Source organism: Equus quagga, chromosome 7, assembly GCF_021613505.1.
Source record: "Equus quagga isolate Etosha38 chromosome 7, UCLA_HA_Equagga_1.0, whole genome shotgun sequence".
Lineage (NCBI taxonomy): Eukaryota > Metazoa > Chordata > Mammalia > Perissodactyla > Equidae > Equus > Equus quagga.
The window spans coordinates 79,057,372-79,085,252 of NC_060273.1; the positions used below are offsets into that span (position 1 = coordinate 79,057,372).

The window sequence follows — 27,881 nt, forward strand, 5'->3', positions numbered from 1 at the left end:
ATTCCAGACACTTGGCCAGCACCCCCACCACGCCCCGCCCCTACCAGGACCTATCAACCGCCACCCCCCCCCTCAACTGATCTCTCAAGTTACAGTCCTAGGATTTTTTTTTCAATGCAGTATCTCAAACACACTGGAAAGTGTAGACTATTATACACTAAATCTCTCTGGCCCAACCACCAGCTCTGTCCATCTCAATGGTTTGTCACATTTATTTCAAAAAAATTTTAGAACTAAAATATTAGAGATAAAATAAACATCCCACTCCCTGACCTCTCCCCTCCTTCTCATCCCAGGGAGAACGACCTTGTTGAATTTGATGTTTATCATTCCCATGCAAGAAATTCTTTTCTCTTTGGGTTTTTTCTTCTTTGGTTGTTACAAATATTAATTCCATATATCTCTGCATTTGTCTGAAAGTAACTTTATTTGACAATGTGTGCGCTTTAATGTGTCAAGTCAAAAAGTGCCCACCAGTTTCTCCTCTCTCTGGAGAGTTTATAAAGGATAATTTTTGGTCCTAACTAACTCCATGGGACCAGCCATCCCTGATTCTATGCCTTGCTGTGCACATACTACCCTCCATTCCAGTCTGGAGACTTGGAGACCACCCAGAATTCCCCCCGCCCAGTGGCTTGGTCCCTGGAGGCAAGATGTAGCCTCCTGAGTCCTTGTCTCTCAGCTAAGCTGCTCCACACCCTGACATTCAGGGACCTCACTCAGACCTCCCAGCTTACCTCAAGCCCAGGTCACTAGGCTGCTGAGCTGACCTGCAGAGTGAGTAAGAGCAGTTACTGGCTGACCCCCTCCCAATGTGATCAAAGGCTCTGGTCATCCTCTACCTCCCTCCTTGGTCCGCTTACACTTCAGCCAGAGGAAATCTGAATTCTGCCACAGTCCAGAGCTTTAGCCACTGCTGTTTGCCTCCGGCCTCCTCAAGACACATGTCCCATTGCTCTCACAGGCACCACCACTGGGGCTCCAGTCCCTGAGTCCAAAAGCCCAATTTCTGATCCTTCTGATGGCAAATTCTTCCCTTTCCCTCCCTCACCAATCCTGGATCTATCTCCTAAAAGGCTTCAGAAAGGATAAGGGGGTGGAACTTCTGGGACCAGACTATTGTCCTAGCCTTATCTCACTTTCCCACCTCCTTGCTCACTGTTGTGAGCTGCCCTTCCCATCATCTAAACCTTAATCATCTTTTATGGCTTAGTTCAAATGTCACCTCCTCCAGAAATTTATTCTTCAGCCCACTGTACGGAAGTAGCTTTCTTGCTTTTCCTTAAATCCTATAGCAGTATGTTTCTTACCTCATTCCTGACATTTGTCACACTTTGTCTTATGTTACAGGTGTCTGGGGGTGGATCCTGGGCACAGACCTACACACCGCCCATTTTTCTTCCTAGCCTGTAAACCTCATCAGGGCATTCCCATCTGTGTCTCAGAGTCTATCACAGTGCCTGGTACTATACAACAGGTGCTGGACAAAAGTTTGCTGAATAGAACTGGAACCTGGAAGAATCTCCCCACCTCCATCCTGTCTTTAGTCCTGGAGGCTTGTAAGCAGGCACCCTTTACCTGTGGGGAAGGCACTTGTGAGTCACTACAAGTGTTCACTGACTCACTCCCCCTGTCTTTTTTTAGCTTTTTGTTGTCATGGAGCCTCTCAGATGGGTTTCGGGGGCTAAAATGATCAAGAATCTGCTCTTATTTCACAGAGAAGAAAATCCCTGGCTTTTGAGGTTTGAGCACAGAAACCAAAGACGAAAAGACTCTGGGGTCCTCCCCACCATCACTCCTCCGGGCTGGAGGCCCCTGACTCGGTTCTGTATACTGGGCTCACTTGTCTTTTCTAACTCCCCAGGGAGGTGGAAGAGACCCTGTCAGACTAAGGCAAGCAAGGAGCAGCCCTTCTTCCCTCTCTCTGTCCCCACTGAAGGAAGCCAGGGTTAGAGTCTGCAGAGGGAGCTGAAGGAGAGGGACTCTGGGGACACTCTGAGCAGGCCAGCAGGAAGTTGCCATGATATGAGAGGTCTGAGAGCTGGCTGACTTTCAGGGCTCATCTTCAGCTCAGGGTCACTGGAGGTGAGCCAAGAGCAAGGGTACCCATCTCAACCACACCCCACTTCCAGCCTTCTTATTAGAAGCTATAGGTCTATAATGGGTGTGGGATTTCTTTGTAGGGTAACGAAAATGTTTTAAAATTGATCATGCTGATGGTTGCACACATCTCTGAATATACTAAAAACTACTGAATTATACCCTTTGTTTTATTTTATTTTATTTTGGTGAGGAAGATTGGCCCTGAGCTAACATTGGTGCCAATCTTTCTCTATTTTGTATGCAGGATGCCACCACAGCATGGCTTGATGAGTGGTGTGTAGGTCTGAGCCCAGGATCTGAACCCGCAAACCCTGGGCTGCTGAAGCAGAGCATGTGAACTTAACCACTATATCACCAGGCTGGCCCCTGAATTATACCCTTTAAATGGGTAAATTTTGTAGTATGTGTCTTAGTCTGTTCAGGCTGCTATACCAAAATACCATAAATGAGGTGTCTTATAAACTACAGAAATTTCTTTCTCACAGTTCTGAAGGCTGAGAAGTCCAAGATCAAGACACGAGCAGATTTGGTATCTGTGAGAGCCCACTTCCTGGTTCAGAGATAGTGCCTTCTTGCTGTATCCTCACATGGCAGAAGGAGCAAGCTAGCTCTCTGGGGTCTCTCTTATAAGGCCACTAATCCCAATCATGAAGGCTCTACCCTCCTGATCTAATCACCTCCCAAAGACCTCACCTCCTAAAACCATCACCTTGGGAGTTAAGATTTCAACTTACGAACTTTGAGGGGACATAAGCCTTCAACCTATAGCCGTATGTGAATTGTATCTCAATAAAGCTGTTAAAAAACCCACAGTGAAAAACTACACACTTATTAGAATGGATAAAACAACAACAATAACTACAACAACAATGTAATAGTCCTGTAGCTGTTCACGGCAGTATCAGTCTTAAAAGGAAAAACTGGAAGCAGCTTAAATATTCAAACAGAAAGATGGTTAAATAGACCACAGAATAGTAAATATGTTGCCATTAAAAATGATTCCTATGAAGACTATGAGCCAGGAGAAAACGCTTGTAATTTGAAAATAAGAGAAAAGCTTCCTTTTCCTCTTCTTTTCTCTTCTGGAATAACTCAATCCTAAAGATGAGGCAGAACGAGGTCAGTGATGTGCCCATAGCGTGGGGGGAGTCATAGTGGCCCAGAACAGGGTGTCAGAGCCCACGAAGCATGAGGAAGGCGTCTATATGGTGAGGGAAGAGCCCAGCATGGAGGGTCAGAGGCTGAGTGGAGTGTGGAAGGCATCCGTGAGGGGACGGTGGCAGCCGCAATGGGAGCTTGGTGACAAGAGGAGTGATCAAATAGGGATAATGGGAGCCAGATTTCAGGGAAGGGCCTTGGAGAAGATACCCTCTAGTAGCAATGAGCACACCCTCCACCTGGATCTCAGTTTCTAAATACTATTCGCCACTAAAACAAACTAGGGCTCCTTGGAGAAATAGCTGATTCCAGGACTGGGGCATGAGATAAACCTGGAACATCTCATCATGTCAGAAAGTAAGGAAGTGCTCACAGAATGATGGAGACATGTCGAAAGGGCAAAGAAACCAGCTTGAAGGGGCTCCCAGTGGCCAAAATGGGGACAATTTGAGCATCGAAATAAATGATTGTAATGTGTGATATCCACATAGTTTCAAAATATCTCCCCACAAAATACTTACTAACTATAAAGGGGAAAAGAATAACTTTAAAGTGAAGAAAGCTGGCTGTAGCGGCTGAATGGTGGCCCCCAAAAGATATGTCCATATCTTAATCCCAGAACATGTGAATGCGACCTTGCTTGGAAAGAGAGTCTTTGCTGATGTAACTGTGTTAAGGATCTTGGGATGAGGAGGTCATCCTGGATCAGTCAGATGGGCGCCAGATTCAATGCCAAGTGTTCTTGGAAGAGACACACAGAGGAGAAGACACAGAGAAGGCGATGTGAATATGGAGGCAGAGACTGAAGGAATGTGGCTGCAAGCCGCGGAATGCTCAACAGCCACCAGAAGCTGGAAGAGGCAAGGAACACATCCTCCCCTAAACCCCTCAGAGGGAGTGTGGCCCTGCCAACACCTTGGCGTTGACTTCTGGCCTCCAGAACTGTGGGAGAATAAATCTCTGTTGTTTTAAGCCACCGGTTTATGGTAATTTGTTATGTAGCACAGGAAACCAACACACTAGCAGACACCACCTGAAGCGAGCGATCAAGCGAACATCCTCAGTAATGGCACAAATCAAAATTATGCACCCGTTGATTGGATGCAGAGAGGGACACAGCATTGGTTCTGTGACATCCCTGCCAAAGAGGCATAACCTAAATCTAAATACGAGGGAATGTCAGACAAACCTAAATGAGGGACACTCCACAAAATAACTGGGCCGAGGAGTTAAGCTTGCGCTGCTTCGGTGGCCCAGGGTTTCACCTGTTTGGATCCCGGGTGCAGACATGGCACCGCTCATCAGGCCATGCTGAGGTGGTGTCCCACGTGCCACAACTAGAAGGACCCACAACTTAAAAAAAAAAAAACATCTATGTGCTGGGGGGACTTGGGGAGGAAAAGCAGGAAAAAAAAAAAGATTGGCAATAGTTGTTAGCTCAGGTGCCAATGTTTAAAAAAATTAAAAAAAAAAGTCAAGGTCATGAGAGTTAAGGAAAGATCAAGGAACTGTTCCAGATTGAAGGAGACTAAAGAGACATACAGTGAGTAATTCTGGACTGGACCCTTTTGCTATAAAGGATGCTATTGGAACAATTATCAAAATCTGAATGGGATCTGAGGATTAGACGGTATTAATATATCAATACTAACTTCCTAATTTCGATGGCTGTATTGTGATTATGTGGGAGACTGTCCTTGTTTGTAGGAAATATACACTACAGTATCGGGGGTGATGGGGCATTCTGTTGGCAATTTACTCGCAAATGGTTCTATGTAATGTACTTCCAACTTCTCTGTACATTTGTACTTGCTTCAAAATAAAATATCTATCAAAAAATGAGAGAAGAGCATACCAATCACACAAATGGTTGCACATATATATACATATATATATAGTGACAGACTGGAATACATAGACTGGCGGGAAATCCACAACAATGATAATAATTATATTAAAGAGGTAGGATTGCGTGTGACATTGCTCTTAAATCTTTTGAGATTAGTTCAATAAGTATGTGTTGAGGATGTGCTATATGTCAGGCATTGTGCCAGGTCCTAGGCATACTGAAAAAAGTGACAATGCTGGCCTGTGTCTGCAGGAGAGAGTATCACGGGGATATGTGCTGGATGGATGCTAAAACAGGGTGCTGCTAGAGCACAGGGAACACCTGACCCCAATGTGAGGGGAGGGCTGAGGAAGAAATGCCAGGAATGCGGTTCTCTTCTTTTTCTATAAGAATTAAAATAATGTTTCCAAAGCCTCCCCCAAAGATGTTGGGAGTCCCATCTGCACTGGGAGCCCTGAGGAGGGAGAGGAATGTGGAGAATTCAGAGTCTACAGAACATGGGTGGCTGGTAGGCTGAGCTTTAAAGCTCAGTCATGGGAGGGGAGGACATGATCTGAAACAGTATGGGGAGGGGTTGGAGTTAGACTCCAGGAAAACCTCCAGGTGGTGTGTGGAGGGACCTGATGGAGCCCTCAGAGAGGAAGAGAGGGGGCAGGGATCCAGGTTGCCCTCAGTGGTCTTTGTACACAGGCCCTGGAGGAGACCACAGAAGCTCTAGCCCAGGCCATGCCGAGCCCGGGCACAGTTGCTGTTATTTCAGCCTTACATCCTCATCTGGGCTGCTGGGCTAAGCAGGGCCCCTGGAGCCAGTCCCAATCTGTTTCCTTCTATTCTTTGACAGGAAACTCCTGGAGAGCCAGTCCCCACCCCCGCCCCGCCCCAGTGCTCCCTCTCTCTTCTCTACTATGGACAGAGCCTCCACGGAGAGAACGGCTGCCTGCCCACCACAGACCCAGCTGACATGAGGACTGTCGGAGCTACACAGCTGTGCTGGGTGATCCTTGGCGTCCTCCTACTCCAAGGTAAGAGGCACTTGCCACTCTCCTTCAGGAGTTCCTCTCCCACAGTTGGCAGTCCTGGGTATGCTGGCCCTCCTTCAGGTCACACACCACACACGCTCTCCCTCGGGCCAGCGCCCAAGGGAAATTCCAGAGCCTTTTGTGAAGAGCATCAGTTGGATTGGGAGGCACGAGTAAAACAGAGGTATGGTTAAATCCTTTTGTGGGGAAATGTCCAGGGTGAACTGGGGCCCCCATAGAGGGTGGCCACCTGAAGTGTGGGAAGTGACTCCTTTGGTGTGAGATTGAGGCCTGAAAGCTCCTTCCAGGGTGTTCTAGCACAAAACTGTCTGTACCTTGGGCTTTACAGGTGATCTTTTTTCCTCCTCCATGTGACGAACAACCACCTGGGAATTCCAAATATTTATTTTAAGCTCAAATCACAGCAAAAGGGACTCAGATTAGATACAAAGAACTATTTGCCAAAGAGGATATACACAATATCCTCACCCGGGGGCTAGATGAGATGACCTTCAAGGAGATGACTTGGAAACAACACTTCTCAGACAGGGCTCTGCCAGCTGATGAGTCGTGAAGCAGCTCATAAGGGATCCTCTAATTAGGGAGCAGTTGCTGGGAATTGTGAGAAATCCAGGAGATTCTGACTCACAAGGCAGCAACTTCCCTTTGGTCATCCCTTCCCCACCCCCACTTCACCTTCCACAGTCCTCCGCGGAAGATTCATGAGCCTGTGCTCAAAGCAGCAGAAGAGAGTCCAAGAGTGCTTGGATGAGGAGGGAGGATGGTGTGGGTGAGAAGGCCGGAACGCCAGACACTCTGCCTCCTGGAGAGGCCAGACATTTCTCTAAAAGCTCATGGGCTGGGGGTGAAAACTCTGATCGCCGCCATCCCCCCACGCCCTCCGGGGAGGACAGAGTCATACATTTGATCTGGGGCTGGGGGAACATGCTGTTGTGGAAACTGCAGAGGTGGCAGAGGGGGAAATTAAAAAGTGAGACTCATGAGGTGGCCTTTTCCCAGGCCTAGGCTTCTCCCAGGTTCCCTACCCACTGTCCGGTCCCAGGCAAGTGCCAGGGCTAGGAATACCCTGTGTAAACTCTTCCTAAGCCACGCTCACCCCTTGAGTTTCCTAGCCTCTCCTCCCGAGAGCTCAGAGCCCTCACTGTCTCCTTCATTTTAGTGCAGTGAGGACATTCGGGCTCACAAAGGGACTTGACTGTGGATACACAGAGTCAGGGCAGACTTGAGACTTGGAGGATTTAAGAGAATGGGGCAAAAATAAAGATGTCTAGCATTTACTGAGCATGGACTATTTGTCAGGCACTGTGTTAGTGCTTTATATGCAATATCCTTACATCACACATGGTACTAAAATCACTTGCATTTTAAAGAAGAGAAAACTGAGGCCCAGGTCAGGGAGTAAGTGATAGAAGTCAGGACTTGAACTCAAGCCTGTCAGACTCCAAAATCCATTATTCTAACTAAACTATGCTGCTGAGGAAAAGAGGTGGAGGGGGAGGAGAGAGAGGATGAAAGGGAAGGAAGCAGGTAGGGATTAAGGAGGGCAGACCAGGAAAACGAGAGACACCTGTGGCCAGTGTTCTTCAGGTATCTGCATGCCCCCTGGTCAGAGGCACCCTGGCCTGTACAAACAGATGCTCCCTAAGTCTCTCCTCTACCATCAAAGGAATCTACTGCTGACAAAATGTTCCTGTAGGAGGAAGGGGTGGGAGACAAAGAGAGAGCAGCTACGAGGACTTGAAGCTTCTGACTTTGGAACTCCTTCCAAGACATTAGTTTTGTTTCTAGATAAATGTGGGAAGGCAGTGCACTGGGCCCTCTCACTAAGAACTAAAGTTATAACCTTATAGAGCTTAGATGGTACCTTAGATGTGCTGGATCAATAATTGATAGATACGCCTATCTATCAGTATTTCAGGATGCGCCTTGGGTCGAAGGGGTTCTCCCAGGGTCATCCCCAGCTGGGAAGAGTTCTCTCTAGCTTTGGGCACCTACACGTTTTAACTCCTCTCTTGACCCTGATTCAACGGGGGAATGGGGCTATCAGAGATGGTGACCTGGAAAAACACCTCCCAGAGTTTGGGCAAGCTTGGGCTTGGAAACAATTAATTCCACACTATCCAAGCAATAGCCGCATGGAGGAAGGCAGTGGCTAAGGAAAATAAACAGACCAGCAGGCTGCCACAGGCTGGGCAGGCCCCTGGCCTCCAGCCACCTCTGTTCACCCAGCCCAGGGCTTGGTGCTTCCCTGATGAGAGGGGCTAGGAGAGCAGGAGGGCCAGGCCAGGGGCTGCAGTCCCAGCCTGAGTGGAATGAAGGGAACCCAGCTGGGCGGCTCCACTTCCCTATGTTGTTTTCCTTTCACATTGTTCACAGGTTTCAAGAATGATTTCATTGTGGAAAATGAGCAAACACAACCTGACCTTTCAGGTCCCACACACACAAGGGACACATATATGGGCACACAAGCATGCACTCATCTGCATAGTCTGCAGGCATACACAGGTACACACAAAACTAATGAGGGCTTCTGACTGGGGCCTCCTGGTAACTGACTCCTCTCTTTGGCCAACAACGACCATTTCTGAAATAGCCTCTGGCTGTGAGAGTAAATTGGTGGCTCCTTCTACAGCTTCCCTGCCTCCTGTATATACCTCAGAACTTATGTCCTGTGCAGGCCTCTATCTCCAGCAGGAGGAGGGCAGAGGGAGAGCACAGATGCCAACTCTAGTCCTTAACACCATCTCACTCACCACATCTTCCCACCCCCTTCCCTTGGGGCAGGAGCAGGATGGCCATATTCACAGGGAAAAGTGGATGGCTCCATGGTAGTGTAGCAAGAACATTAGGCTAGGGGCCAGCCCCATAGCCAAGTGGTTAAGTTCGCATGCTCTGCTTCAGCGGCCCAGGGTTTCGCTGGTTCGGATCCTGGGCGCAGACATGGCACCGCTCATCAAGCCATGCTGAGGCGGCGCCCCACATGCCACAACTAGCAGGACCTACAACTATGTACTGGGGGGCTTTGGGGAGAAGAAGGAAAAATAAAATCTTTAAAAAAAACCCCAAAAAACCCATATAGGCTAGAGACCTGCAATCTTGGGTCCTTGTCTAGATGTGACAGGTCACTGGCCCTCTGTCCTTAGGCATATCCCTAGTTTGAAATAAACTTCCCCTGACCTTGTGTCAGGTTGGTATGAAACCCATGCAGGATTGAAGAGACAGGAAAGGACTCTGGGACATGGAACCATGAGGTCGTGGTGACAGTGCTATTGAGTCACCGTGTCAGAGGAAGCACGCACCAGGAGCTGGAGCCACATCCTTTAGCCCTCTGCCAAGTGTGTCTGCCTTCCAGTATGGGAGACTTGGAAAACCTAAAGGCCTGGGTTCTTCTATGGGCCCTGTGCTGGGCAGGAGACTCACCAAGCTAGTCTACGTGTTTTGCTTTCTCTTGCAGGCCACAACGCACAGTCCACCACAACACAGGACTCTAGTCTGCGGGGTAAGACCAAACACACAGGGCCTACTCCAGCCTTTAGGCCTGGGAGCTTAGAAAGGGTGAGAGCAGCTCTAGGCCCGTTTTGCACTGATCTCAGGTGATTAGGGCTGGGGCCAGAGCTCTCAGAACATCCAAGGCTAAGCTCCTCTAGGGACTTTTTTCAGCTTGGCCCAGTCTAACATGCCTTGAAAGAGGAGAGAGACAAATGGTTGGGGATGGGGATTGGGTAGGGAGAAAGACCAGAAAAGACCAGCTATAGGGAAAAAGAGAGGGAGACAGAGCAATAGGAGGCAGCAGATCCTCAGCTTCAGACGGTCTGTTTCAGGAAATCTAAATCTGACCACAGAGCCAACTTCTCCCAAAACAGGTGAGTGAGTGTGGTTGCTGAGGGGCCAATCCCTGTCCCCTGCCCAGCCCTGCACACCTGCTTGGAGCTGAAGGTTCTCAGATGGGCAAGAGAGGGTGGTGTCACCAAACCTACCCCCCCTCCAACTCCCCTTCTGCCTCTGTCCTTGCAGGAGACAGCCCTTCCTCAGAGGCCAGCAGTCCAAGCCCTCCATCCAGCACTAGCACCCCAGGTACTCGGCCACTCAGACCACAGTACTGTCCAGGGAGGGCCCAATCAGGAAGCAGACACAGTTTCTGCTCCAAAGGAGACTACATACTAGTAGGGGAACAGACAAGTGAACAGGACCTCACATTAACAATTACAAAGCAGAGTGAGAAGAACTGTGATGCGCATGAGCAGAAGGTGCTGTGGGATCCCAGACCGATGTCAGCCACTTCAGACTTGAGGGTCAAGGAAGACGTGCCAAAGGGAGTGACCTGTGAAGCTGAGGCCTAATAAGCAGTTAACCAGACAAAAACTGTGGGTGGAGGGTGGTGGGAACTGCATATTTCAGGCAGAGGGAACTGCACAGGCAAAGGCCCAGAGGTGAAAGAAAGGATGGCTCCTTCTAGAATTGAAAGCAGTAAAGAAAAGGAGGATTTTGGAAGAAGAGCCTTCCCTGCATACATGCTGACTGAGGCTCTAAGCAAGCCCATGCATACTTCCTAATCCACAGCAGCCACAGAGAAGGCCTCACAAGTCTCCAAGGTAACCAGTAAACCAGTGACGCCAAAGTCAAGCCCCGTCAATGGTCACTCGCCGTCCTTGGTGGGCCTGACCTCGTCCCAGCCACAGAAGCACACATCAGTACCTGGTGAGTACCTGGGGCTGGAGGCGTGAATGCTGGGGTGTGTCTGGCTGGGTTCCTTCTTCCCCTCTTCAGGAGGCCCATGTCCTGCCCCACAATGAGGGGTCTCAAGGCCAGGATCCACATCAGTGGTCCCCTGGTTTGGGAGAGAATGAGAGAGGTTCCGTGGGGAGTAGAGACAAGAATTTGGGCCTGGTCACAATGAAGGTGAAAGGAGCCTGGACTCAGGACTGATAAAGGACTAGATGGGGTAGGGGTGGAGGTGGGGGGTGGGGGTGAGGGTGGGGAGGGCGGAGGCGGGGGCGGAGGACCCCAAATGATGGAAAGGGCTACTCAGGGCAAGTTGGCCTTCCCCCAACAGCACAGGAGAGAACTGGGGGTCGGGGGGATACCCTCCATTTCACCCTGCTGTTTCATGGCGCAGGTACAAGTGTCCCAAGCAGTGGCAGCAGCAGTGGCAGCACGACTGGAGGTATGTCATGTCTGCTCACAACGAAGAGCACCCTGACGCTTTCCCTCATCCTACCCCTTAGCTCTGGGATTTTTTACACTCCCAGACTTATTTGGGAGGAGACTGAGGATAAGGAAATGGAACAGCAATTAGGCCTGCAGTACAATGAGTTAAAGAGGGGAAGAGATGGGTAACCATACCACTTTTAAGAGGGCCAGAAACTTGTGCCCCTTAACTAGTAGGCTGGCCTGTTAGATCAGTGCCTGGGGACAAACATCTGGTGTCCTTCTTTCTTCCCACTTCAACTCTTGGCAAAGCAAGGATGACTCTGCCTTGGCCAGTCTGGCTCCCTATGTTTGCAACATAATCCCTTTCCTCTGGGCCCTAAGGGGTGGTGAGAAGAGCATAATGAAGGAAGCATCTCAAATTCTCTGGAGTCCTCTGGAACTAGTAACTTAAACAACCGGCAATACTATTTACGTGACCCCACATCACCCAATTCTGAGCTCCATCCTCATGGGATCTGGTCGGAGTGCCAGGGAGGAAGTCTTTTTTGTAGGGCATGAGCTCTCTCTTCAGCCTTTCACCTGGGGGAAGCAGGAAAGGAGCAAGGTCTCTCTGGTAGGCTGTTGGTCCCTTCACTGACACATCCATCTCCACTCCATTTTAGACATGTCTCAAAATATTACCCCCAAATCAGACAACACGAGCCTGAGGACAGGAGAAGACTCGACAATCCTGCCCAGCCCCACGTCAGAGACAGTACTTACTGTGGCTGCATTTGGTGAGAGGGAGGAGAAGGTGGGGTGTGGCAGGGGACCCCACCCTTGAACTGACTTAGACTCTGGATCTGGAAACACAAGTTCAAATCTCATCCATTTGTTCTAGGAGAGTTTGGCTGACGAAGAAGGCCCTGGTGGGAAGGAGCCTCCACTGGTCCTCCAGTCAGCTCTTCTGCTCTGCCGGGTTCCATTTTCTTATGGGAGGATGGGACAGGGCTGCAGAGCTCACTCTGGCCAGGGGCAGCAGGCTGAGAGCTCACAGATTCAGCAGAGAAGGGGAATTCACTTTGCTCCCAGAGTCTGTCTACACAGCACTTAGCTGAGAAGGGAATGTGAAATCCTGTTGCCTGCTGTTGTCCCCTCCTCAGCCTCCCCTTCACCCCATCCTTTTCCCTGTTCAGGTGTTATCAGCTTCATTGTCATCCTGGTGGTTGTGGTGATCGTCCTAGTCAGTGTGGTCAGTCTAAGGTTTAAGTGTCGGAAGAACAAGGAGTCTGAAGGTACATGCCCTGACCCTCAGGGCCCCCCATTGCCCCTCTTTGCTGGGGAACCCAGAGCTAGATTCTGGAACTGACACTCAGCCCAGAGTTGAGGGAAGGAACTAGATGAAAGTCCACTTAGGTGGGCTTTGAGGGATAGGGTGGGCTTCTGTTACAGCATGTGTCCCCCCATTTGGATTTTTACAGATCCCCAGAAACCTGGGACTTCAGGGCTTTCTGAAAGGTAAGACTGTCAGAGGCGTAAGGGAAGGATCATCTATCTGACCTCCCACTCCAAAAGGGAACGGAGACTTCCCACCTTCTCCACACACGCACACACCCACACACCCACACACACGCGCGCGCACACGCAGAATCCTGACAGCCTCCACTGAGGCCAGGGAGAGGGGTGGGTGGGACAGGGGTGGACCTGAAAGGAAACAATCAGGTGATGGAAAATGGACCGGGACTCTTCAGCCCCAGGACTAAGCCTCTATAACCCCTTCATGAAAAGTATAGGAATTCAGATTCTAATATACCCCTTAAATAAAAGGACACTTATTTAAGGAATCACTTATTGAATACCTTGTATGTACCAAGCACTGTGGTAGATATTTTGTAATATTACCTCAAATCCTTACAGCAGTTCTTCAAGGCAGATATTACTGCATTTTATACATTTAAAAAATTGAGACTTAAAGAGGTTGTAACTTGATCAAGATCACACAAGTAGTAGGTAGTAAAACTAAGTTAAATACAAGTCTTTTGGGCTTCAGAGCACACTCTCATTTCATCACAGTCCACCACTAAAATGTAGGGTTATCAAAACCAGGGTCTAAGTTTGAACCCCCATCATGGTTCCTTGACCCTCGCATCGCCCTCCTGCTCCTCCTCTCCATGACCCATGTTCCCTTCTACCCCTAGCTGCTCCACAGCCAATGGAGAGAAAGACAGCATCACCCTCATCTCCATGAAGAATATCAACATGAATAACAGCAAAGGATGCCCCTCAGCAGAGAAGGTGCAGTTTTCCTGGTTCCTTCCTCCCCTCTCCCACCTCCTTCTCCCTTTAGGCTCTAGTTCCTTAACCAGAAAGAAGATGCTTTCAAAGACTCAGGCTCTTCTCTGCTCTTCCCTACCCCACCACTCCCAAGAAGTTTACCCTTCCTTATTGTGTATTTATTTTGCAGGTTCTTTAAAAGCAACCTTGGGGTTCCCATGGGGCCGAGGATGATGCAGCTGCCATGACTGTAAGGAGGAATGTGATAGGATTGGCAGAAGCGATAAACTACATATAAATTATTTTATTGTTTTACATCTACTCTCAGATCTAAACGACACTCATCCCTCCAGATCTGGGAGCAAGCTACCAGTATGAGAGACTCTTTCCCATATGGACAACCATTCTAGAAACATGGCCTGCTCCTCCCACATTCTCAAAATCACAGGAAGGAGAGTCTACAGAACAATGGCAAGGAAAACGACAAAATGGACTGGTCTTTTCTACTTTGCATTAAAATTATTTTCTGGCCTGCAGTCTAATTTCTTTTAAAGTCTGTGCTCTCATGTGCTTTTTTGTTGTGGGTTTTTTGTGGGGTTTTTTGGTGAGGAAGATTGGCCCTGTGCTAACATCTGTTGCCAATCTTCCTCTTTTGTTTGAGGATGATTGCCACTGAGCTAACATCAGTGGCAATCCTCCTCTACTCTATGTGGGATGCCACCACAGTGTGGCTATGTCCTCGTTGTGATCTGAACTTGCAAACCCCAGGCCTCCTGCAAGCAGGGCATTCGAACTTGACCACTATGCCACTGGGAAGGTGCTCTCCCATGTGCATTTCTTAACAGCAGCTTTAGGGCCTCCTTTCCTAGGCAAGGCACGTATGCAAGTTTCTGCCCCTGTGGGGAGCTCTCTGAGAAACCTGGGAGGTGGAGAGAACCTTTTGTCAGGTCTGCCTCCTGTTCGTCGCCTGGTTTTTTAAGTGGGATAAGGTGACTGACTAACCACTCCAATAGAGGGGAGAGAAAAGGAGCTGTAAATAGTGACCAATCACCACCAGTAAAGAAGTTTTAAATCTGGAGCATGAGAACACGGGAGGCACAACGCATTCTGACTTGGAAACTCCAGTGGTGAGAGCTGGATTATATGAGGGCAAATGTGATCTGCTCGTCCCAGAGTAGACATGTCTCCTTTTGGTCCTAGCTATGGGGATAACTCTGGGAAGCTTAGGAGCAAGGATAGGTCTGTGACTTAATAAACTGAAAACCCACTCACTTTATCCCATACAGCTATTATCTTTGTGTCCTAGAAATTGAAATCACAAATACTACAAAGTCATTTAAAGAGAAGGAGGAAAAGAAAGCAGTTGTCTGTTTTCTTAGTAATCTCTACCATGACACTGGTTTGGATATGAATCTTGGTTGGGGAGAGTCAATGGGAGAGTCATCTGTGTACGTCTGCACAGTGTTTAACTTTATAAAGTTAAGTCAGCAATTTAGAACACAGGGAGAACACAATTACCCATTCTGAAGCAACAACATGCTATTTTCTTCCGGATTTAGACTCTGCAAAGTGATTTGAGAGGGAAAGCCTAGAACAAAAAGTTTCACTCTCCGTCTCATTGAAACTATTCAAGTGGACTGAAGAAACCTACAGATTTTCTGAAATGCTCTAGGGCAGGACCTGTAACCTGCTCATGTCTGTAGCTCCTATGTGGTACACTGTGCCCAGCATATCAGAGGTCATAAAAGCCGGCTCTCAAGTGCAGGAAATCTAGCCAGAAGGCTGGGCGCTGCCGCAGACTTGCAGCTCGACTCTAGCGAAATCAGCCCCCATCTCCGTGCCTATTTTCTTACTTTTAAAGTGAAGTGGCTGGACTACGTGACCTTCACTATCCTTTCTGGCTCTTATATTCCACACTTCTATAAACTCTAGATGTAGGGAAAAATGAACACAATCTTTTGAGTAGAGATCACTCTGGGTGGGGGCGAGAGACAAGTCCTGTGGCTAGTGTAGGTGACTTTGGGCAAGTCTGACATTCTCTGGACTTGGATTTCCCAGTGTATTCATGTGTATTAAGGGAAGGATGATCCCTACCTAGCCCTGTCAACCTCACAGGCTACTTGGTAGGTAAAATGGAATAGTCAATGTGGAGATACTTGGGAAGGAAAAGTACTAGTGGGCAACTGCAGCAGACAACGTGGAGCCCCCCGCCACGCCCCGCCCAAGTCTCACTTCAGGATCAAGACACTTGTTCCTTCAGCTGCTGGGAGTGTTGGCTGCTGAGGGCTCATAGCTAGTCGATGACTGGTTGATGGAGGTGGGGGTGAAGATGAAGACCTGAACCTGTTGCCTCAATTTCTCCCTCTGCTCCATCCTGCGTCCCTTACTCCTCACAGCTGTTGTTCCCAGGAACACTCGCCAATAAACCTTCAGCATGCACATCTCAGAGTCTCAGAGTCTATTTCCTGGAGTACCCAACCTACAACAGCAATACTACACACAGTGTTTAAAAAAAAAATCAGATACATTTTATTTAAGCCTTGCTGCAAAAAGCACATGACTTCCTAGCCAGTTCCAGTACAAAAATCCATCGCTGGGACAGAATTCTCCAGGTGACATAACAATGCAGAAGGACTGGATTCTGTTTGAATTGTTATTGTTATTCTGACTGCCATGGGCACTTAGTTCAGCTGCTTATCATACTGGACATATCATAATTAGGTCAAGGACATGGTTTCACTCCAGGTAACTCAGTTGACTTCTCCATTATAAGGCCACAAACTTCCTCCTGACTCTGGACAAAGTCCAGCAAATATGAGCTATTGTCATAGTGTATTTATTTGTGGGGGAGATAGGGTGAATTGGTATTAGTAGGAGATTGAAAGCTTTTTACCCTGAAAATGACACTGCAGTACCACATTAGCCATGTTGATTTTCCTATTGCTAAATAACTATCCTTTGGGAAGGGGTTGAGGATGAATTCACTTAATGCTGAATTCTGCTCTCTTGCAAACTGTATTAGAGAAGGTTCTGTTGGAGGATCCCACTATTTATGCAACTACAAGACCCCACCTCTGACAGGAAATCCGAGTGCAGCCTTCTGCAGCCCCTGCAGCTTCCCTGAGACCATATCTCTTCCTCCGTGTCTAGACAACAGGATGGTGGCCATTTACAAGGCAGCTTCCTCCTTATTCTAACACAGGACTACATGGCCCCAAGCAGGAACAGATGTGTGTTTGGGGTTGCTGTAGAGTGTCTTTCTCTCACTTCTTCCCCCATCCTACGGGAGGGCAAACAAACCAGCTCAGGCGCTTAGGCCTAGTCAGACAGATGGATCATTTCCGCAGTATCTTTCTTCCAGGGCTGGATGGGGCAGCCTCTCAATCATATAGGGCACTTGGCAAAACTCACCATCACCAGCAAAAATCCACTACAGTTCAACAAGTATTTCTAAAAGTAAGTAGAGAAGACTGATAGGAACCTGAGGCTGGCTCTAGGTAAAATGATTTAGCAGATGAAGAATCTCTGCAGGCCCCTTGGCCTAATTCTTGCACACAATTTCCCAAAGCCAGGCTAGTACTACTCAATTCTATTTGAATCTGCTAGAAAACATCATGTGGCTCTGCTCAGCAGCCTCCCCCTGGATGTGTGGATGTCCTTTCTTGCCTGTTTGAATTTCTTTCTACACCTACCACCTTCTCTTTGAGAACTGCCTTGGAGATCCCAATTTCTCTTCCCCTATTTCCTTCCCAGTTGCTCTCTCAGTCTTCATACTAGTTACTTTTCCCTGGTACCTCCATCCTGAACCCTTTGAGCCCACAGCTTCCTCTTTTACCAAACACAGAGATTGAATTTGACAGTGGGAATTATTTTTGTGGAGTGGCTGTGTGCTCAAGCAAAAACTAGCACAGATGTGTTCTAAGTGTTGAGGTTTGGAGTGTTAATCCTGGTGATACAGCCATAGAAAAATTCATCCAGAAGTGTTGAGGTGTAAATGAGCTGAAGGGTACATTTGAATGGCAATACCTGAGAAGGCTGCAATGCTGAACGGTTTTTTACTTATGTAGGAGTAAATGAGTTGTCTAGAAAAGAAGGGGGAAGTGAGGTTCCAGAAGATGATGGGAAAGGATGTTGAGGTACTATTGCAGGAGATCATAGCAACATTCTTGCTGGGCTTTAGGCTTAGCAAGAACAAGTTACAAAACGGGTGGCTGAGAAATATGTGATCTGCTGATTCTCATAAATTACTATACTAGATTGTGCTTTGGAATCAAAGGCTGGAAGGGAGTATCTTATCAAGCATGAAGGCAAGGGGCTTAAGAACCCTGGGCCCTTGCAGGAATGGAACGCCGTCTGCATAACTTGCTGATTGTTCCTAGGATACTTACTCCCTAAGAGAATGGCCTTGGGTAGGGCCGGGCTACGTTGAAGGGAGGAAGACTAGAACTGCCGAGCTTTGACCTACATATCCCTGCTGGCATGAGTTCCTGCTATGCTTGTGCTTCTTTGCCTGCAAATAAATACGTGGCGATCAGAGAGACCTCACCTCAGTCCTTGAGGCTAATGGTCCCTTGTCCCATTAAATAACATAGATTGTGTTGTGTCTATTATATAGACTGTGTTCTGTCTATTCATTCCGTCCGCCCCCTTAGCTGGCTGCCTAGCTGGTCTGGGCAGCAAGTGGCGCCCAACGTGGGGCTGTTCAAAAGCTCAACCAGGGACCTGAAGGAAGAATCGCCAAAGAGCGAAGAAAAAGAAAAAAGAAAAAAGTGGAGTTTCAGCGGTACGGAACCTGGAAGCAGGGTGAGGCCTCAAAAAGATTACCCGAGTCGGGTAAGTGCTTCCAGAAGTTTTAACAGGGTAAATGGGTAATTTTGAAAATACAGAACAATATCGCCCATACATCTGTTTACTCAGGAAATTGCTGAAGGCAGGTGGGGCTAAGGTTAAATTATTTGAATTATTACAGACTATAGAGAAGCATCGTACTTGGTTTCCTACTCTAGGTACATTAGATTTACAACCATGGGAAAAGGTGGGAATTGAATTAAAGAAAAAATATCAGAAGGGCATTCCGATGCCTGTGACTATATGGAACATTAGTCATTAATTCGTTCCGTACTAGAGCCCCTCCAATCTTATATCAAAATTTTTGGCATATGTTGTTTTAATATTACCAATCATACTTTATATTTGGATGATATTATTAAGGATTTACAAGATCAAATGCATAATATTAATTATTCCCCTGATCTATTCTCATGACTCCCTACAGGGTAAAACAATTATTTTAAGGATGCCCTTTTACTCATTATAATAGTTTGTCTTCTGTTCCTTGGATGTTGGTTGCGTATATGTTTAAAACAAGGGCTTTCAATTCACCTAGTGTCCTATGGATTGGTGGAAATGTCGGGGCCCATAACATATCATTTACCCCCCACCTTCCAGGGACACTGGGCCTGGGCCCCACACAAAGGAATGTGTCTGGGCTCAGGGCCAAAGATGGCCACTTTGGCCTTGACTCTAAGGCACGAATTACAAAAAATATGTCCTGCATCATGTTCCTTGTCTGGGCTGGCCACCCTGACTGGCAACTGACAGGACTTTAGAAACATCTCGTCCGTGGGAACAAAAAAGAAATAACTCAAAATATCCAAATGTCTAAAACCCTGAATCGAAACCCAGAGAAACCTTAGAATAAAAGGGAGATCGCATTGCCCAACTTTTAATCTTACCCTATATTACCATGGGAAACTCACAACAAATTAGAGGACAGCGAGGATTTGGCAGTACGGGACAAGCAGGGGTTTTCCTTACTGAAAAAATTTTAGAATCTTGGCCAACCTGCAAAATAAACATCAATGGTAAAGCATTTGATAGATTAGTTGATACCAGGGCAGATGTCTCTATCATCAGCTCTAAACATTGGCCTTATCATTGGCCTACCATTCCTCCCCTGATTTCAGTTATTGGCCTTGGGGAAGCACGGGGACTCGTAAAATTAAGATAAAGTTTTATAAAAATTGATACACTTAAACGGGCCAATTTCAATTCACGCAAACTGATGTATGTAATTGGAAAAGCCAGCTGCAACAACGGGGAGCCTGTTTTAATCTTTTGAGGCTTCTAAATAAAATTAGAAATGCTTTACTGCCTCTTTAAAAGAAAATAACTAATTAAACATGCCAACAACCAAAGCCAAATCCAAATCTGCTGCTTTTGTCTACTCTCTTACTGAGCTTCCCAGCAAACTGAGCTTCGATTCAACTCCCCCAAAATTCCTAATCTAAAATTGAACTCATAAAAATGAACAAACTGGGGCTGGCCCCGTGGCCGAGTGGTTAAGTTCGTGCGCTCCGCTGCAGGCGGCCCAGTGTTTCGTCGGTTTGAATCCTGGGCGCGGACATGGCACTGCTCGTCAGACCACGCTGAGGCAGCGTCCCACATGCCACAACTAGAGGAACCCACAACGAAGAATACACAACTATGTACCGGGGGGGCTTTGGGGAGAAAAAGGAAAAAATAAAATCTTAAAAAAAAAAAAAATAAGTTTGAATTTAAAAAAAAAAAAAAAGAACAAACTTTTGAGATAATTTGGAGATATAATTAACGAAAGGACATGATTATTTATTTTATTGCATTTAAAAACTATAAACATATTCCAAGAGGCTGTAGTCTGTTGTCCTCTGTATAGTCGCATCACCACCTGAGATTTGCACATCTAATTAGTATCTTAATTTACTTTATTGCCCAGAATAAAACAGCCCAGAAGAGTCTTTCATAGGCAAGCTGCCAATAAATTTCCCCAAAGACTTTTCTTTACTATGAAGTAAATATATATACCATAGAAAAATATCCTCCTGTTATTATTTGGGAAGTACAGTTTATAGAAAAACAATTCTATTAAGATATACCATGCACATAAATATATATTACACTTATTTATAAAGATAAGTTTTTAAAAAGCAGTGCTTTTACTTTTATAAGATTTATTAAAATTAATCCTGTAAACATATTTTCAATATTCATGATGTATAAAATTGCTGCAAAACAAAGTTTTGCAATGAAATGCAGATATCTCTTTACTTACAATTTTAGAATTATTAATGTGACATGAATATTTACAGAGTATTACAGTCAACAGAAATTATTTTAAAACTCATAATTTAAGATCCAAGATGAGTATCTATCAGGCAAGATATTTAATATTTTGTTAGAAAATAGGCTCTATTCGACATGAACAGACATTTCTCCAAAGAAGATATACTGATGGCCAATAGGCACATGAAAAGATGCTCATCATCACTGATCATCAGGGAAATGCAAATCAAAACTACACTAAGATATCACCTTACACCTGTTAGAATGACAAAAATATCTAAAACTAATAGTAACAAATGTTGGAGAGGTTGAGGAGAAAAAGGAACCCTCATACACTGCTGGTGGGAATGCAAATTGGTGCAGCCACTATGGAAAACAGTATGGAGATTCCTCAAAAAATTAAAAATAGAACGACCATATGATCCAGCCATCCCACTACTGGGTATTTATCCAAAGAGCCTGAAGTCAGCAATCCCAAAAGTCCTATGCACCCCAATGTTTATTGCAGCATTATTTACAATAGCCAAGACGTGGAAGCAACCTAAGTGCCCAGCAACAGATGAATGGATAGAGAAGATGTGGTACATATATACAATGGAATACTACTCAGCTGTAAAACAGAACAAAATCATTCCATTTGCAATAATATGGATGGACCTTGAGGGAATTATGTTAAGTGAAATAAGCCAGCGAGAGAAGGATAATCTGTGTATGACTCCACTCATATGAGGAATTTAAAAGTATGGACTAAGAACAGTTTAGTGGATACCAGGGGAAAGGTGGGGTGGGGGGTGGGCACAAAGGGTGAAGTGGTGCACCTACAACACGACTGACAAACATTAATGTACAACTGAAATTTCACAAGATTGTAACCTATCATTAACTCAATAAAAAAAATAGAAAATAGGCTCTATTCTTTCATTTAGACTGTTAATAAATAAAGAAGTTGATTACACAGAAATATAAACAGCAAATGTAAAGAATTCATTTATTTTGAGAAATAAAATATATCCACATATATTGGTGATCATCATTGACTATTAAATAATCAAGAGGACTTCACTAAAATTATAATTCATAAAAGAAGTGCCAATATAATCAAAATTAAGGCATTCATTTTTGTAAAAAACTCAAGTGGAGGTTCTAATATTGGACCCCCTGGGTTTAAGGACTGGGTCCACCAATTACTGGCCCTATATCTTTGAACAAGTTATGATCCTTTTGGGGACCTTACTTTTCTCATCTACAAGATATAAATGATAATATCTTTCTAACATTAATTTTTAATTTTATTCTTTTGATTTTCAGAACTAAATAAAACGGTAACATATAAAATACCTGGACTATGTTAGCGATTACCATTTTTATTATTCCAGTTTTTCTTAAGATATTTAACAAAATAATCAAAGAACTTTTTCTAAATTTTTATTTTTGACTGGAGTATTCTTTATCATGATGATTATCACTTTCCCTGTTTATTATAACAAAAATAATAATACTCAAAGACTATGAATAATTGGTTCACCAACTTATTTATTAATTCAACAAATACTTATTAAATACACATTATATATTATATCACACTTATGTTGCTAAAGCTATAGACCCCATAAGGGCAAAATATCCACATACATATATCATTCATTATATGGATGACATCCTTTATACAGCCCCAGATACTAATTTATTATCTACTGTCTTCCAAAAATTACAACTTCATTTGAAACATGCGGGCCTAAAAGCCCCAGAAAAGATTCAATTCACTGAACCTTATCTCTATGTAGGCATAATAATAAAAAAAACCACTATCAAACCACAAAAGCTTCAAATTCAAAGGGACTCAATCACTACTTTAAATGATTTACAAACATTGCTTGGTGACATTAACTTGCTAAGGCCAAAATGAGGAATACCTACATATGCTTTATCACATTTATTCTCTCTTCTGAGAGGAAATTCTGATTTAAATAGCCCTAGAAGCTTGACCAAAGAAACAAATCAAGAACTGAAACTATTTGAACGATGTATTCAAACTGCTCAAACGCATAGAATCAATCTTCATATTCCAGTTTCATTGTATATTATTTCTACACCCCATTCACCAATGGGAATTCTAATGCAACGAAATGATTTAATAGAATGGCTATTTTTACCTAATAATATGTCTAAATCTATTACCCCTTATTTAGATCTTCCTGCTGAAATAAGTTGAGGACGAGAAAGAACTAAACAACTTTCTGGAAATGACTTGGATACTATTTGCTTGATGCTATCTCACAAAGAAATATCACAATATTTTCAAAATCATATAAAATAGCAATTGGATTTTGCTGATTATGTGGGAAAGATGGATAATCATTTTCCCAAAATATCTATATTACAATTTTTACAAAGGACTCAATGGGTCATTCCAAAAATCACTAAATTAACTCCTATATCCGAGGCCACCATTATATTTACAGATGGCTCTAGTAATCATAAGGCCGGTTACACTGGAGCATATGCCTATGTAATAGACACTCCTAGATTATCAGCTCAGCAGGCTGAATTAAAAGCAATCACTCATACTTTACAGAATATCCAAGTACCTATTAATATTTTCTCTGATTCCCAATATGCTATTCAAATAACACGTTTAATTAAGATGACACTTATCAGCAAACTCTTTCTGATTCTTTATATACTCTTTTCAATGATCTACAAACCACCATTTGTAACCGACACCACATTTTTTATATAACCCCTACCAGAGCCCATGCTTCTCTTCCAGGGCCTCTTGCAGAGGGAAATGCCCGAACAGATACAGTACTATCCCAAATTTTTTCTGACGCTCAACATTTTCATGCTCTGACTCATTATAATGTTAAAGGCTTGAAGCTGCAATATGATTTGACATGGGCTCAAGCTAATCAAATTATCTGAATTTATGCCACTTGTCAAGAAGTAAACATAATCCCTGAAACTCATACAGGAGTTAATCCTAGAGGTTTAAAACCTAATGACCTCTGGCAAATGGATATTACTCATATTTCCTCCTTTGGGAAGATGTCATTTGTACACGTTTGTATTGATACTTTTTCTCATTATATTTGGGCAACTGCCACTACAGGAGAAACTGCGAGACATGTGATTATGCACGTTCGTAGCTGCATGACAGTAATGGGCAGACCTAAAACCATAAAGACAGACAACGATCCAGCCTATACCAACATCTCTCTTGCTAAATTCTTCACAGATTGGAGAATCCGCCATTCTACCGGCATCCCACACAATCCTCAGGGACAGGCCATTATTGAGTGAGCAAATTGGACTCTGAAGGCCATGTTACAAAAACAAAAAGGGGGAGATGCCACTATCTCCCCTCCACAAAAAATTTATAAAGCATTATTCACTTTGAATTTTTTACAACCATATGAGGAAGGGACCCCAGCAGAAAAGCATTATGCACAAGAGCAGAAAAATAAACCACCTATTTGGTGGTTCGATCCTGGGAGTAATACATGGAATAGGGGGTCACTAATAACATGGGGACGAGGTTTTGCTTGTGTTTCTCCAGGAGATTTAGAAAAACCAACCTGGATTCCTTCTAGACATCTTAAGCCATATCATAAACACCCCGCCAAGAAAACGCCAATTCGCGTGGGACGTCGAACCACCGGTGATGAGTTTTCAGGGTCTAAGCTTGAAGACTACCAAAATCACATTCCCACTGCCACAGACGCATCGTGCATCGATCCCAACCTGGGGACAAATAAAGAAACTAACTCAACAAGCAGAGAAGGTGTTAGAACAGGAGAAGAAACCTGTCACTCCAAATAATTTAGCTCTGACAATGTTTGCCCCAGTGTGGGTGGCCGTAAGTATACCCGGGGCCATAGCTCAGCCGAATAACAGTACTTATACATATTGGGCTTATATATATTCCTAACCCACCATTGATCAGAGTAGTGAACTGGGGAGAAAATTCTATCCCTGTATATATTAATGACTCATCCTGGGTCTTGGGGCCCGAGGATGTCCGTCTACCTATATTTGAAAAGGAAGAAGGTACCCCATATGACATAAGTGATTTTGGTTTGGACCCTTGGCCTACTTGTGTAGGAAGGGGAATAGGCTGTTTAAATTTTACTACACAGGCTTGGCTATCTACTTACATGCTCAATAGAAATCATAGCCAAGTGCAATTATATATGTTATCAGGCTATAGTTTCCATTATTCTATTACCTCCCAAAACAATCTTACAGCTCCAAATCGTCCGCTGTGTGCTAGTCGAAGACTATGGGTGGATAAAATTGATCGAATACATTGGGATGTTTGTAGCGGGATGGAGGGGGTAGTTTTGATTAATGGTTCCTATGGAACAGTATGGGACTGGTCCCCCAAGGGGTATGCAGTCTCAAATTGCTCCCATATAGACTCCGCCTACAAACCCTACAAAAAGTTAAGATGGCAAATTTCAAGATATAAGCACACTACTAATACTACACATAGTGAATATCCTATTTTATGGCACGCAGAAGGACTTTCTCCTCCACAACCTCAATTTAATATGGATAAACCACAGACTGACTTATGGAAATCAGCCTTCAGCTTAAGGCAATCCAGAATTTGGGATGGAAGCTATGAGAACACAAAATTATCTTTCAACACATCCACTGACGGGACTTTTTATATTAAAGCCTGTGTCCGAGATCCGTGTTTTGGCCATAGGTACGATATCTATTAATGAAACAGCTAAAACTGTGAATTGTTAGGATTATAAATTACACACTTGTCTCAATAGCTCCTTATTTAATGATTCTCATTCATATATGTTATTGAGGCGATGTTTGGGCATTAGGCTTCCAGTAAAACAAAATAGGCCATGGGAAGCTTCTCCTGATACACACGCCTTATTACAAATAATTCAGAATATCTTAAAAAGATCAAAAAGAGTCATTGGATTATTAATTGCTGCTATATTAGGTAATATAGCAATAGCATCTACTGCTGCCATTACTGGGGTAGCACTACATCAAACAATTCAAACACTACCTTTGTTCAACAATGGCATAAAAATGCCTGTGAAGCATGGACCAGTCAGACACGAATTGACCAGGGAATTAATGAACAATTAGTGGATCTGGAAAATGCTGCATTAATATTAGGAGATGAAATGCATAACTTAAAAAAGCTAGTCAGACTGCAATGTGATTGGAATAATCCTGAATTCTGTATTACACCACATCCTTATGATAGTAGTGAGGATGCCTGGAGTACTATAAGCTGGCATTTAAAGGGCCACCTCAAAGACAATCATACATTGGATACATATTTATTGCAAGCTAAAGTAGAACATATGCAAGATGCTAAATTATCATTATTACCTGAATCTGAATTATTTGATGGTATACATACCAGCTTATCAAAAATATTTCCTACTGATTGGATAAAAACCATTGACAGCAGCCTTATTAGAACTATTATATCAGGGTGCATATTTCTCATTGTTTTCTGCTTAGTCCTCAGATGCACAAGAGAAATCTTCCGAAAACTGAGTAAGAGAGAAGCTGCCCAGACCACCTACCTCCTTTTACAAAAACAAAAAGGGGGAGATGTTGCAGGAGATCATAGCAACATTCTTGCTAGGCTTTAAGCTAGGCTTTATAGACTGTGTTCTGTCTATTCATTCCGTCCACCCTTTTAGCTGGCTGCCTAGCTGGTCTTGGCAGCAAGGTACCAGACATTTCCAAGAGGCCCCAGCTTCCCAAATCTTGCCCAGCATTCTTGAACCTGGACTCTACTCCTAAGCAGTCCCATAATTCATAGTACCCCTTCTCAATCCAATTATGCCCTACAATGTTCTAGCACCCCCACTCTCAACCAGATACCTCTAACTTCCTGGTACTCTGACATCTCTGAGTACCTCCAGACCTTAGCTGTATGCCCCTAGTCTCCAGGGCACACCCAACTTTCCCTGTCCATCTTTGAAAGCAGTCTGTCTAGCCTCCCCAAACCAAATAAACTTCTTATATTCAACCATCTGTTGGATGTCCCTTGTCAGGTTCCTTGTCTGCAGAGCACAAGTGGCTTCTTCAGGACCCAGCCTTCTGTGAGCACACTGATGCTCATATATCTTAGGGCCATGACTGCAGGGAAAGGATGGAACTGCATGCCACTGGAGGCTTTTACCCTTTCAGTTTATGTTCAGGGCTGTACATCTCCCCATCCTACCCCAACTGCCTAAGTAGCTGCTGGTTGATATAATAATGGACATAACTGATTTGGACTTCCTGGATAAGACATGACCGAATTCCTGGTAATTTTCACTTGGGGATGATCATTTTTCACTTTTGCAGATCTGACCTTCAGCCATCCCAACTCACCTGCAGGCACGAGTCAGTAAAGACACTGTATACCGACCCATCTATGAAGAAGTGCTTTTATTCTTTGCTAAGCTCCATGCATACCCAAGTGGGGAAAAGCAAGAATATTTCTTCATTTCCTTTTTACTAATCTCCTAGGGCCAGGTATCTCAGAAAAGAAGGGAAGGGGCCAAGGCAACGAGTGGGGAGGGAGGGAAAAGTCTCAGAGGGTCCTGTAGTAGGATGGAATGGATGAAGGATAAGTAACAGCAAAGACAGGGGCCCTAATGCCAGCTCCATTACCTGCCCTTGTCTTCTTTCTCTACTCCCCTCCCCCAGCAGTCCCTCTAATGACAGTGTGCCAAAGGAGCTGGGGGAGAAGGGGCATACCCAGATTGCCCCCTAACTACATAAATCCACCTCACTTTTCTATTTTCTTAGCTCTTAAGTTCCCAGGATTGGGTTCTGCATCCCCAAAATCTGTCTCTGAATCTCCGGGACCTAGCATACACTTTGCACAGGACAGGCATTGGCGTATATTTAAAAAGAACATCCCTGAGGAGACAATAGTCACACTGTCACTCTCTAGCCCATAGTTTGCAAAGCCTTTCCCAGGAAGGATCTCATCACGCCTCCTGGAATGTCCCCAGTGTTAGGCGGGGCCGAAGTCACTATCCCCATTCTACAAATGAGAAAAAGCGCGGCACATATTTGCCAGTTTCTTGCTGTGAGCCACTACCCGCGCAGCGGTCAAGTAGCAGCCGAGTCCCACAGGCCTCGCTTCCACAGGTCTTCCCCCTCTGCACCGCTGTATCTCCGAAGGCCCCTCGCGCGAAGCCTGCCGGGAGTTGTAGTCCAATGTCTTGCGGCTCCTACGGGTT

General features: G+C 44.9%; 1 protein-coding gene across 2 annotated transcripts; it reads left to right on the forward strand.

Moving 5' to 3' along the window:
* The first annotated feature begins 5,982 nt into the window (after window positions 1-5,982).
* ECSCR (endothelial cell surface expressed chemotaxis and apoptosis regulator) lies at window positions 5,983-14,107 on the forward strand. Of its 2 annotated transcripts, XM_046667976.1 has the most exons (11): window positions 5,984-6,132; window positions 9,605-9,649; window positions 9,972-10,013; window positions 10,165-10,224; window positions 10,711-10,848; window positions 11,267-11,314; window positions 11,964-12,077; window positions 12,477-12,575; window positions 12,762-12,798; window positions 13,479-13,575; window positions 13,745-14,107. In XM_046667976.1, the coding sequence occupies exons 1-11, from the start codon at window positions 6,072-6,074 to the stop codon at window positions 13,751-13,753; spliced, it is 750 nt and encodes a 249-aa protein (XP_046523932.1). In that variant the 5' UTR covers window positions 5,984-6,071; the 3' UTR covers window positions 13,754-14,107. The 2 variants fall into 2 exon arrangements, with proteins under 2 accessions (XP_046523933.1, XP_046523932.1); XM_046667977.1 differs by lacking the exon at window positions 9,972-10,013 and having other exon boundaries at window positions 5,983-6,132.
* Window positions 14,108-27,881: the final 13,774 nt, after the last annotated feature.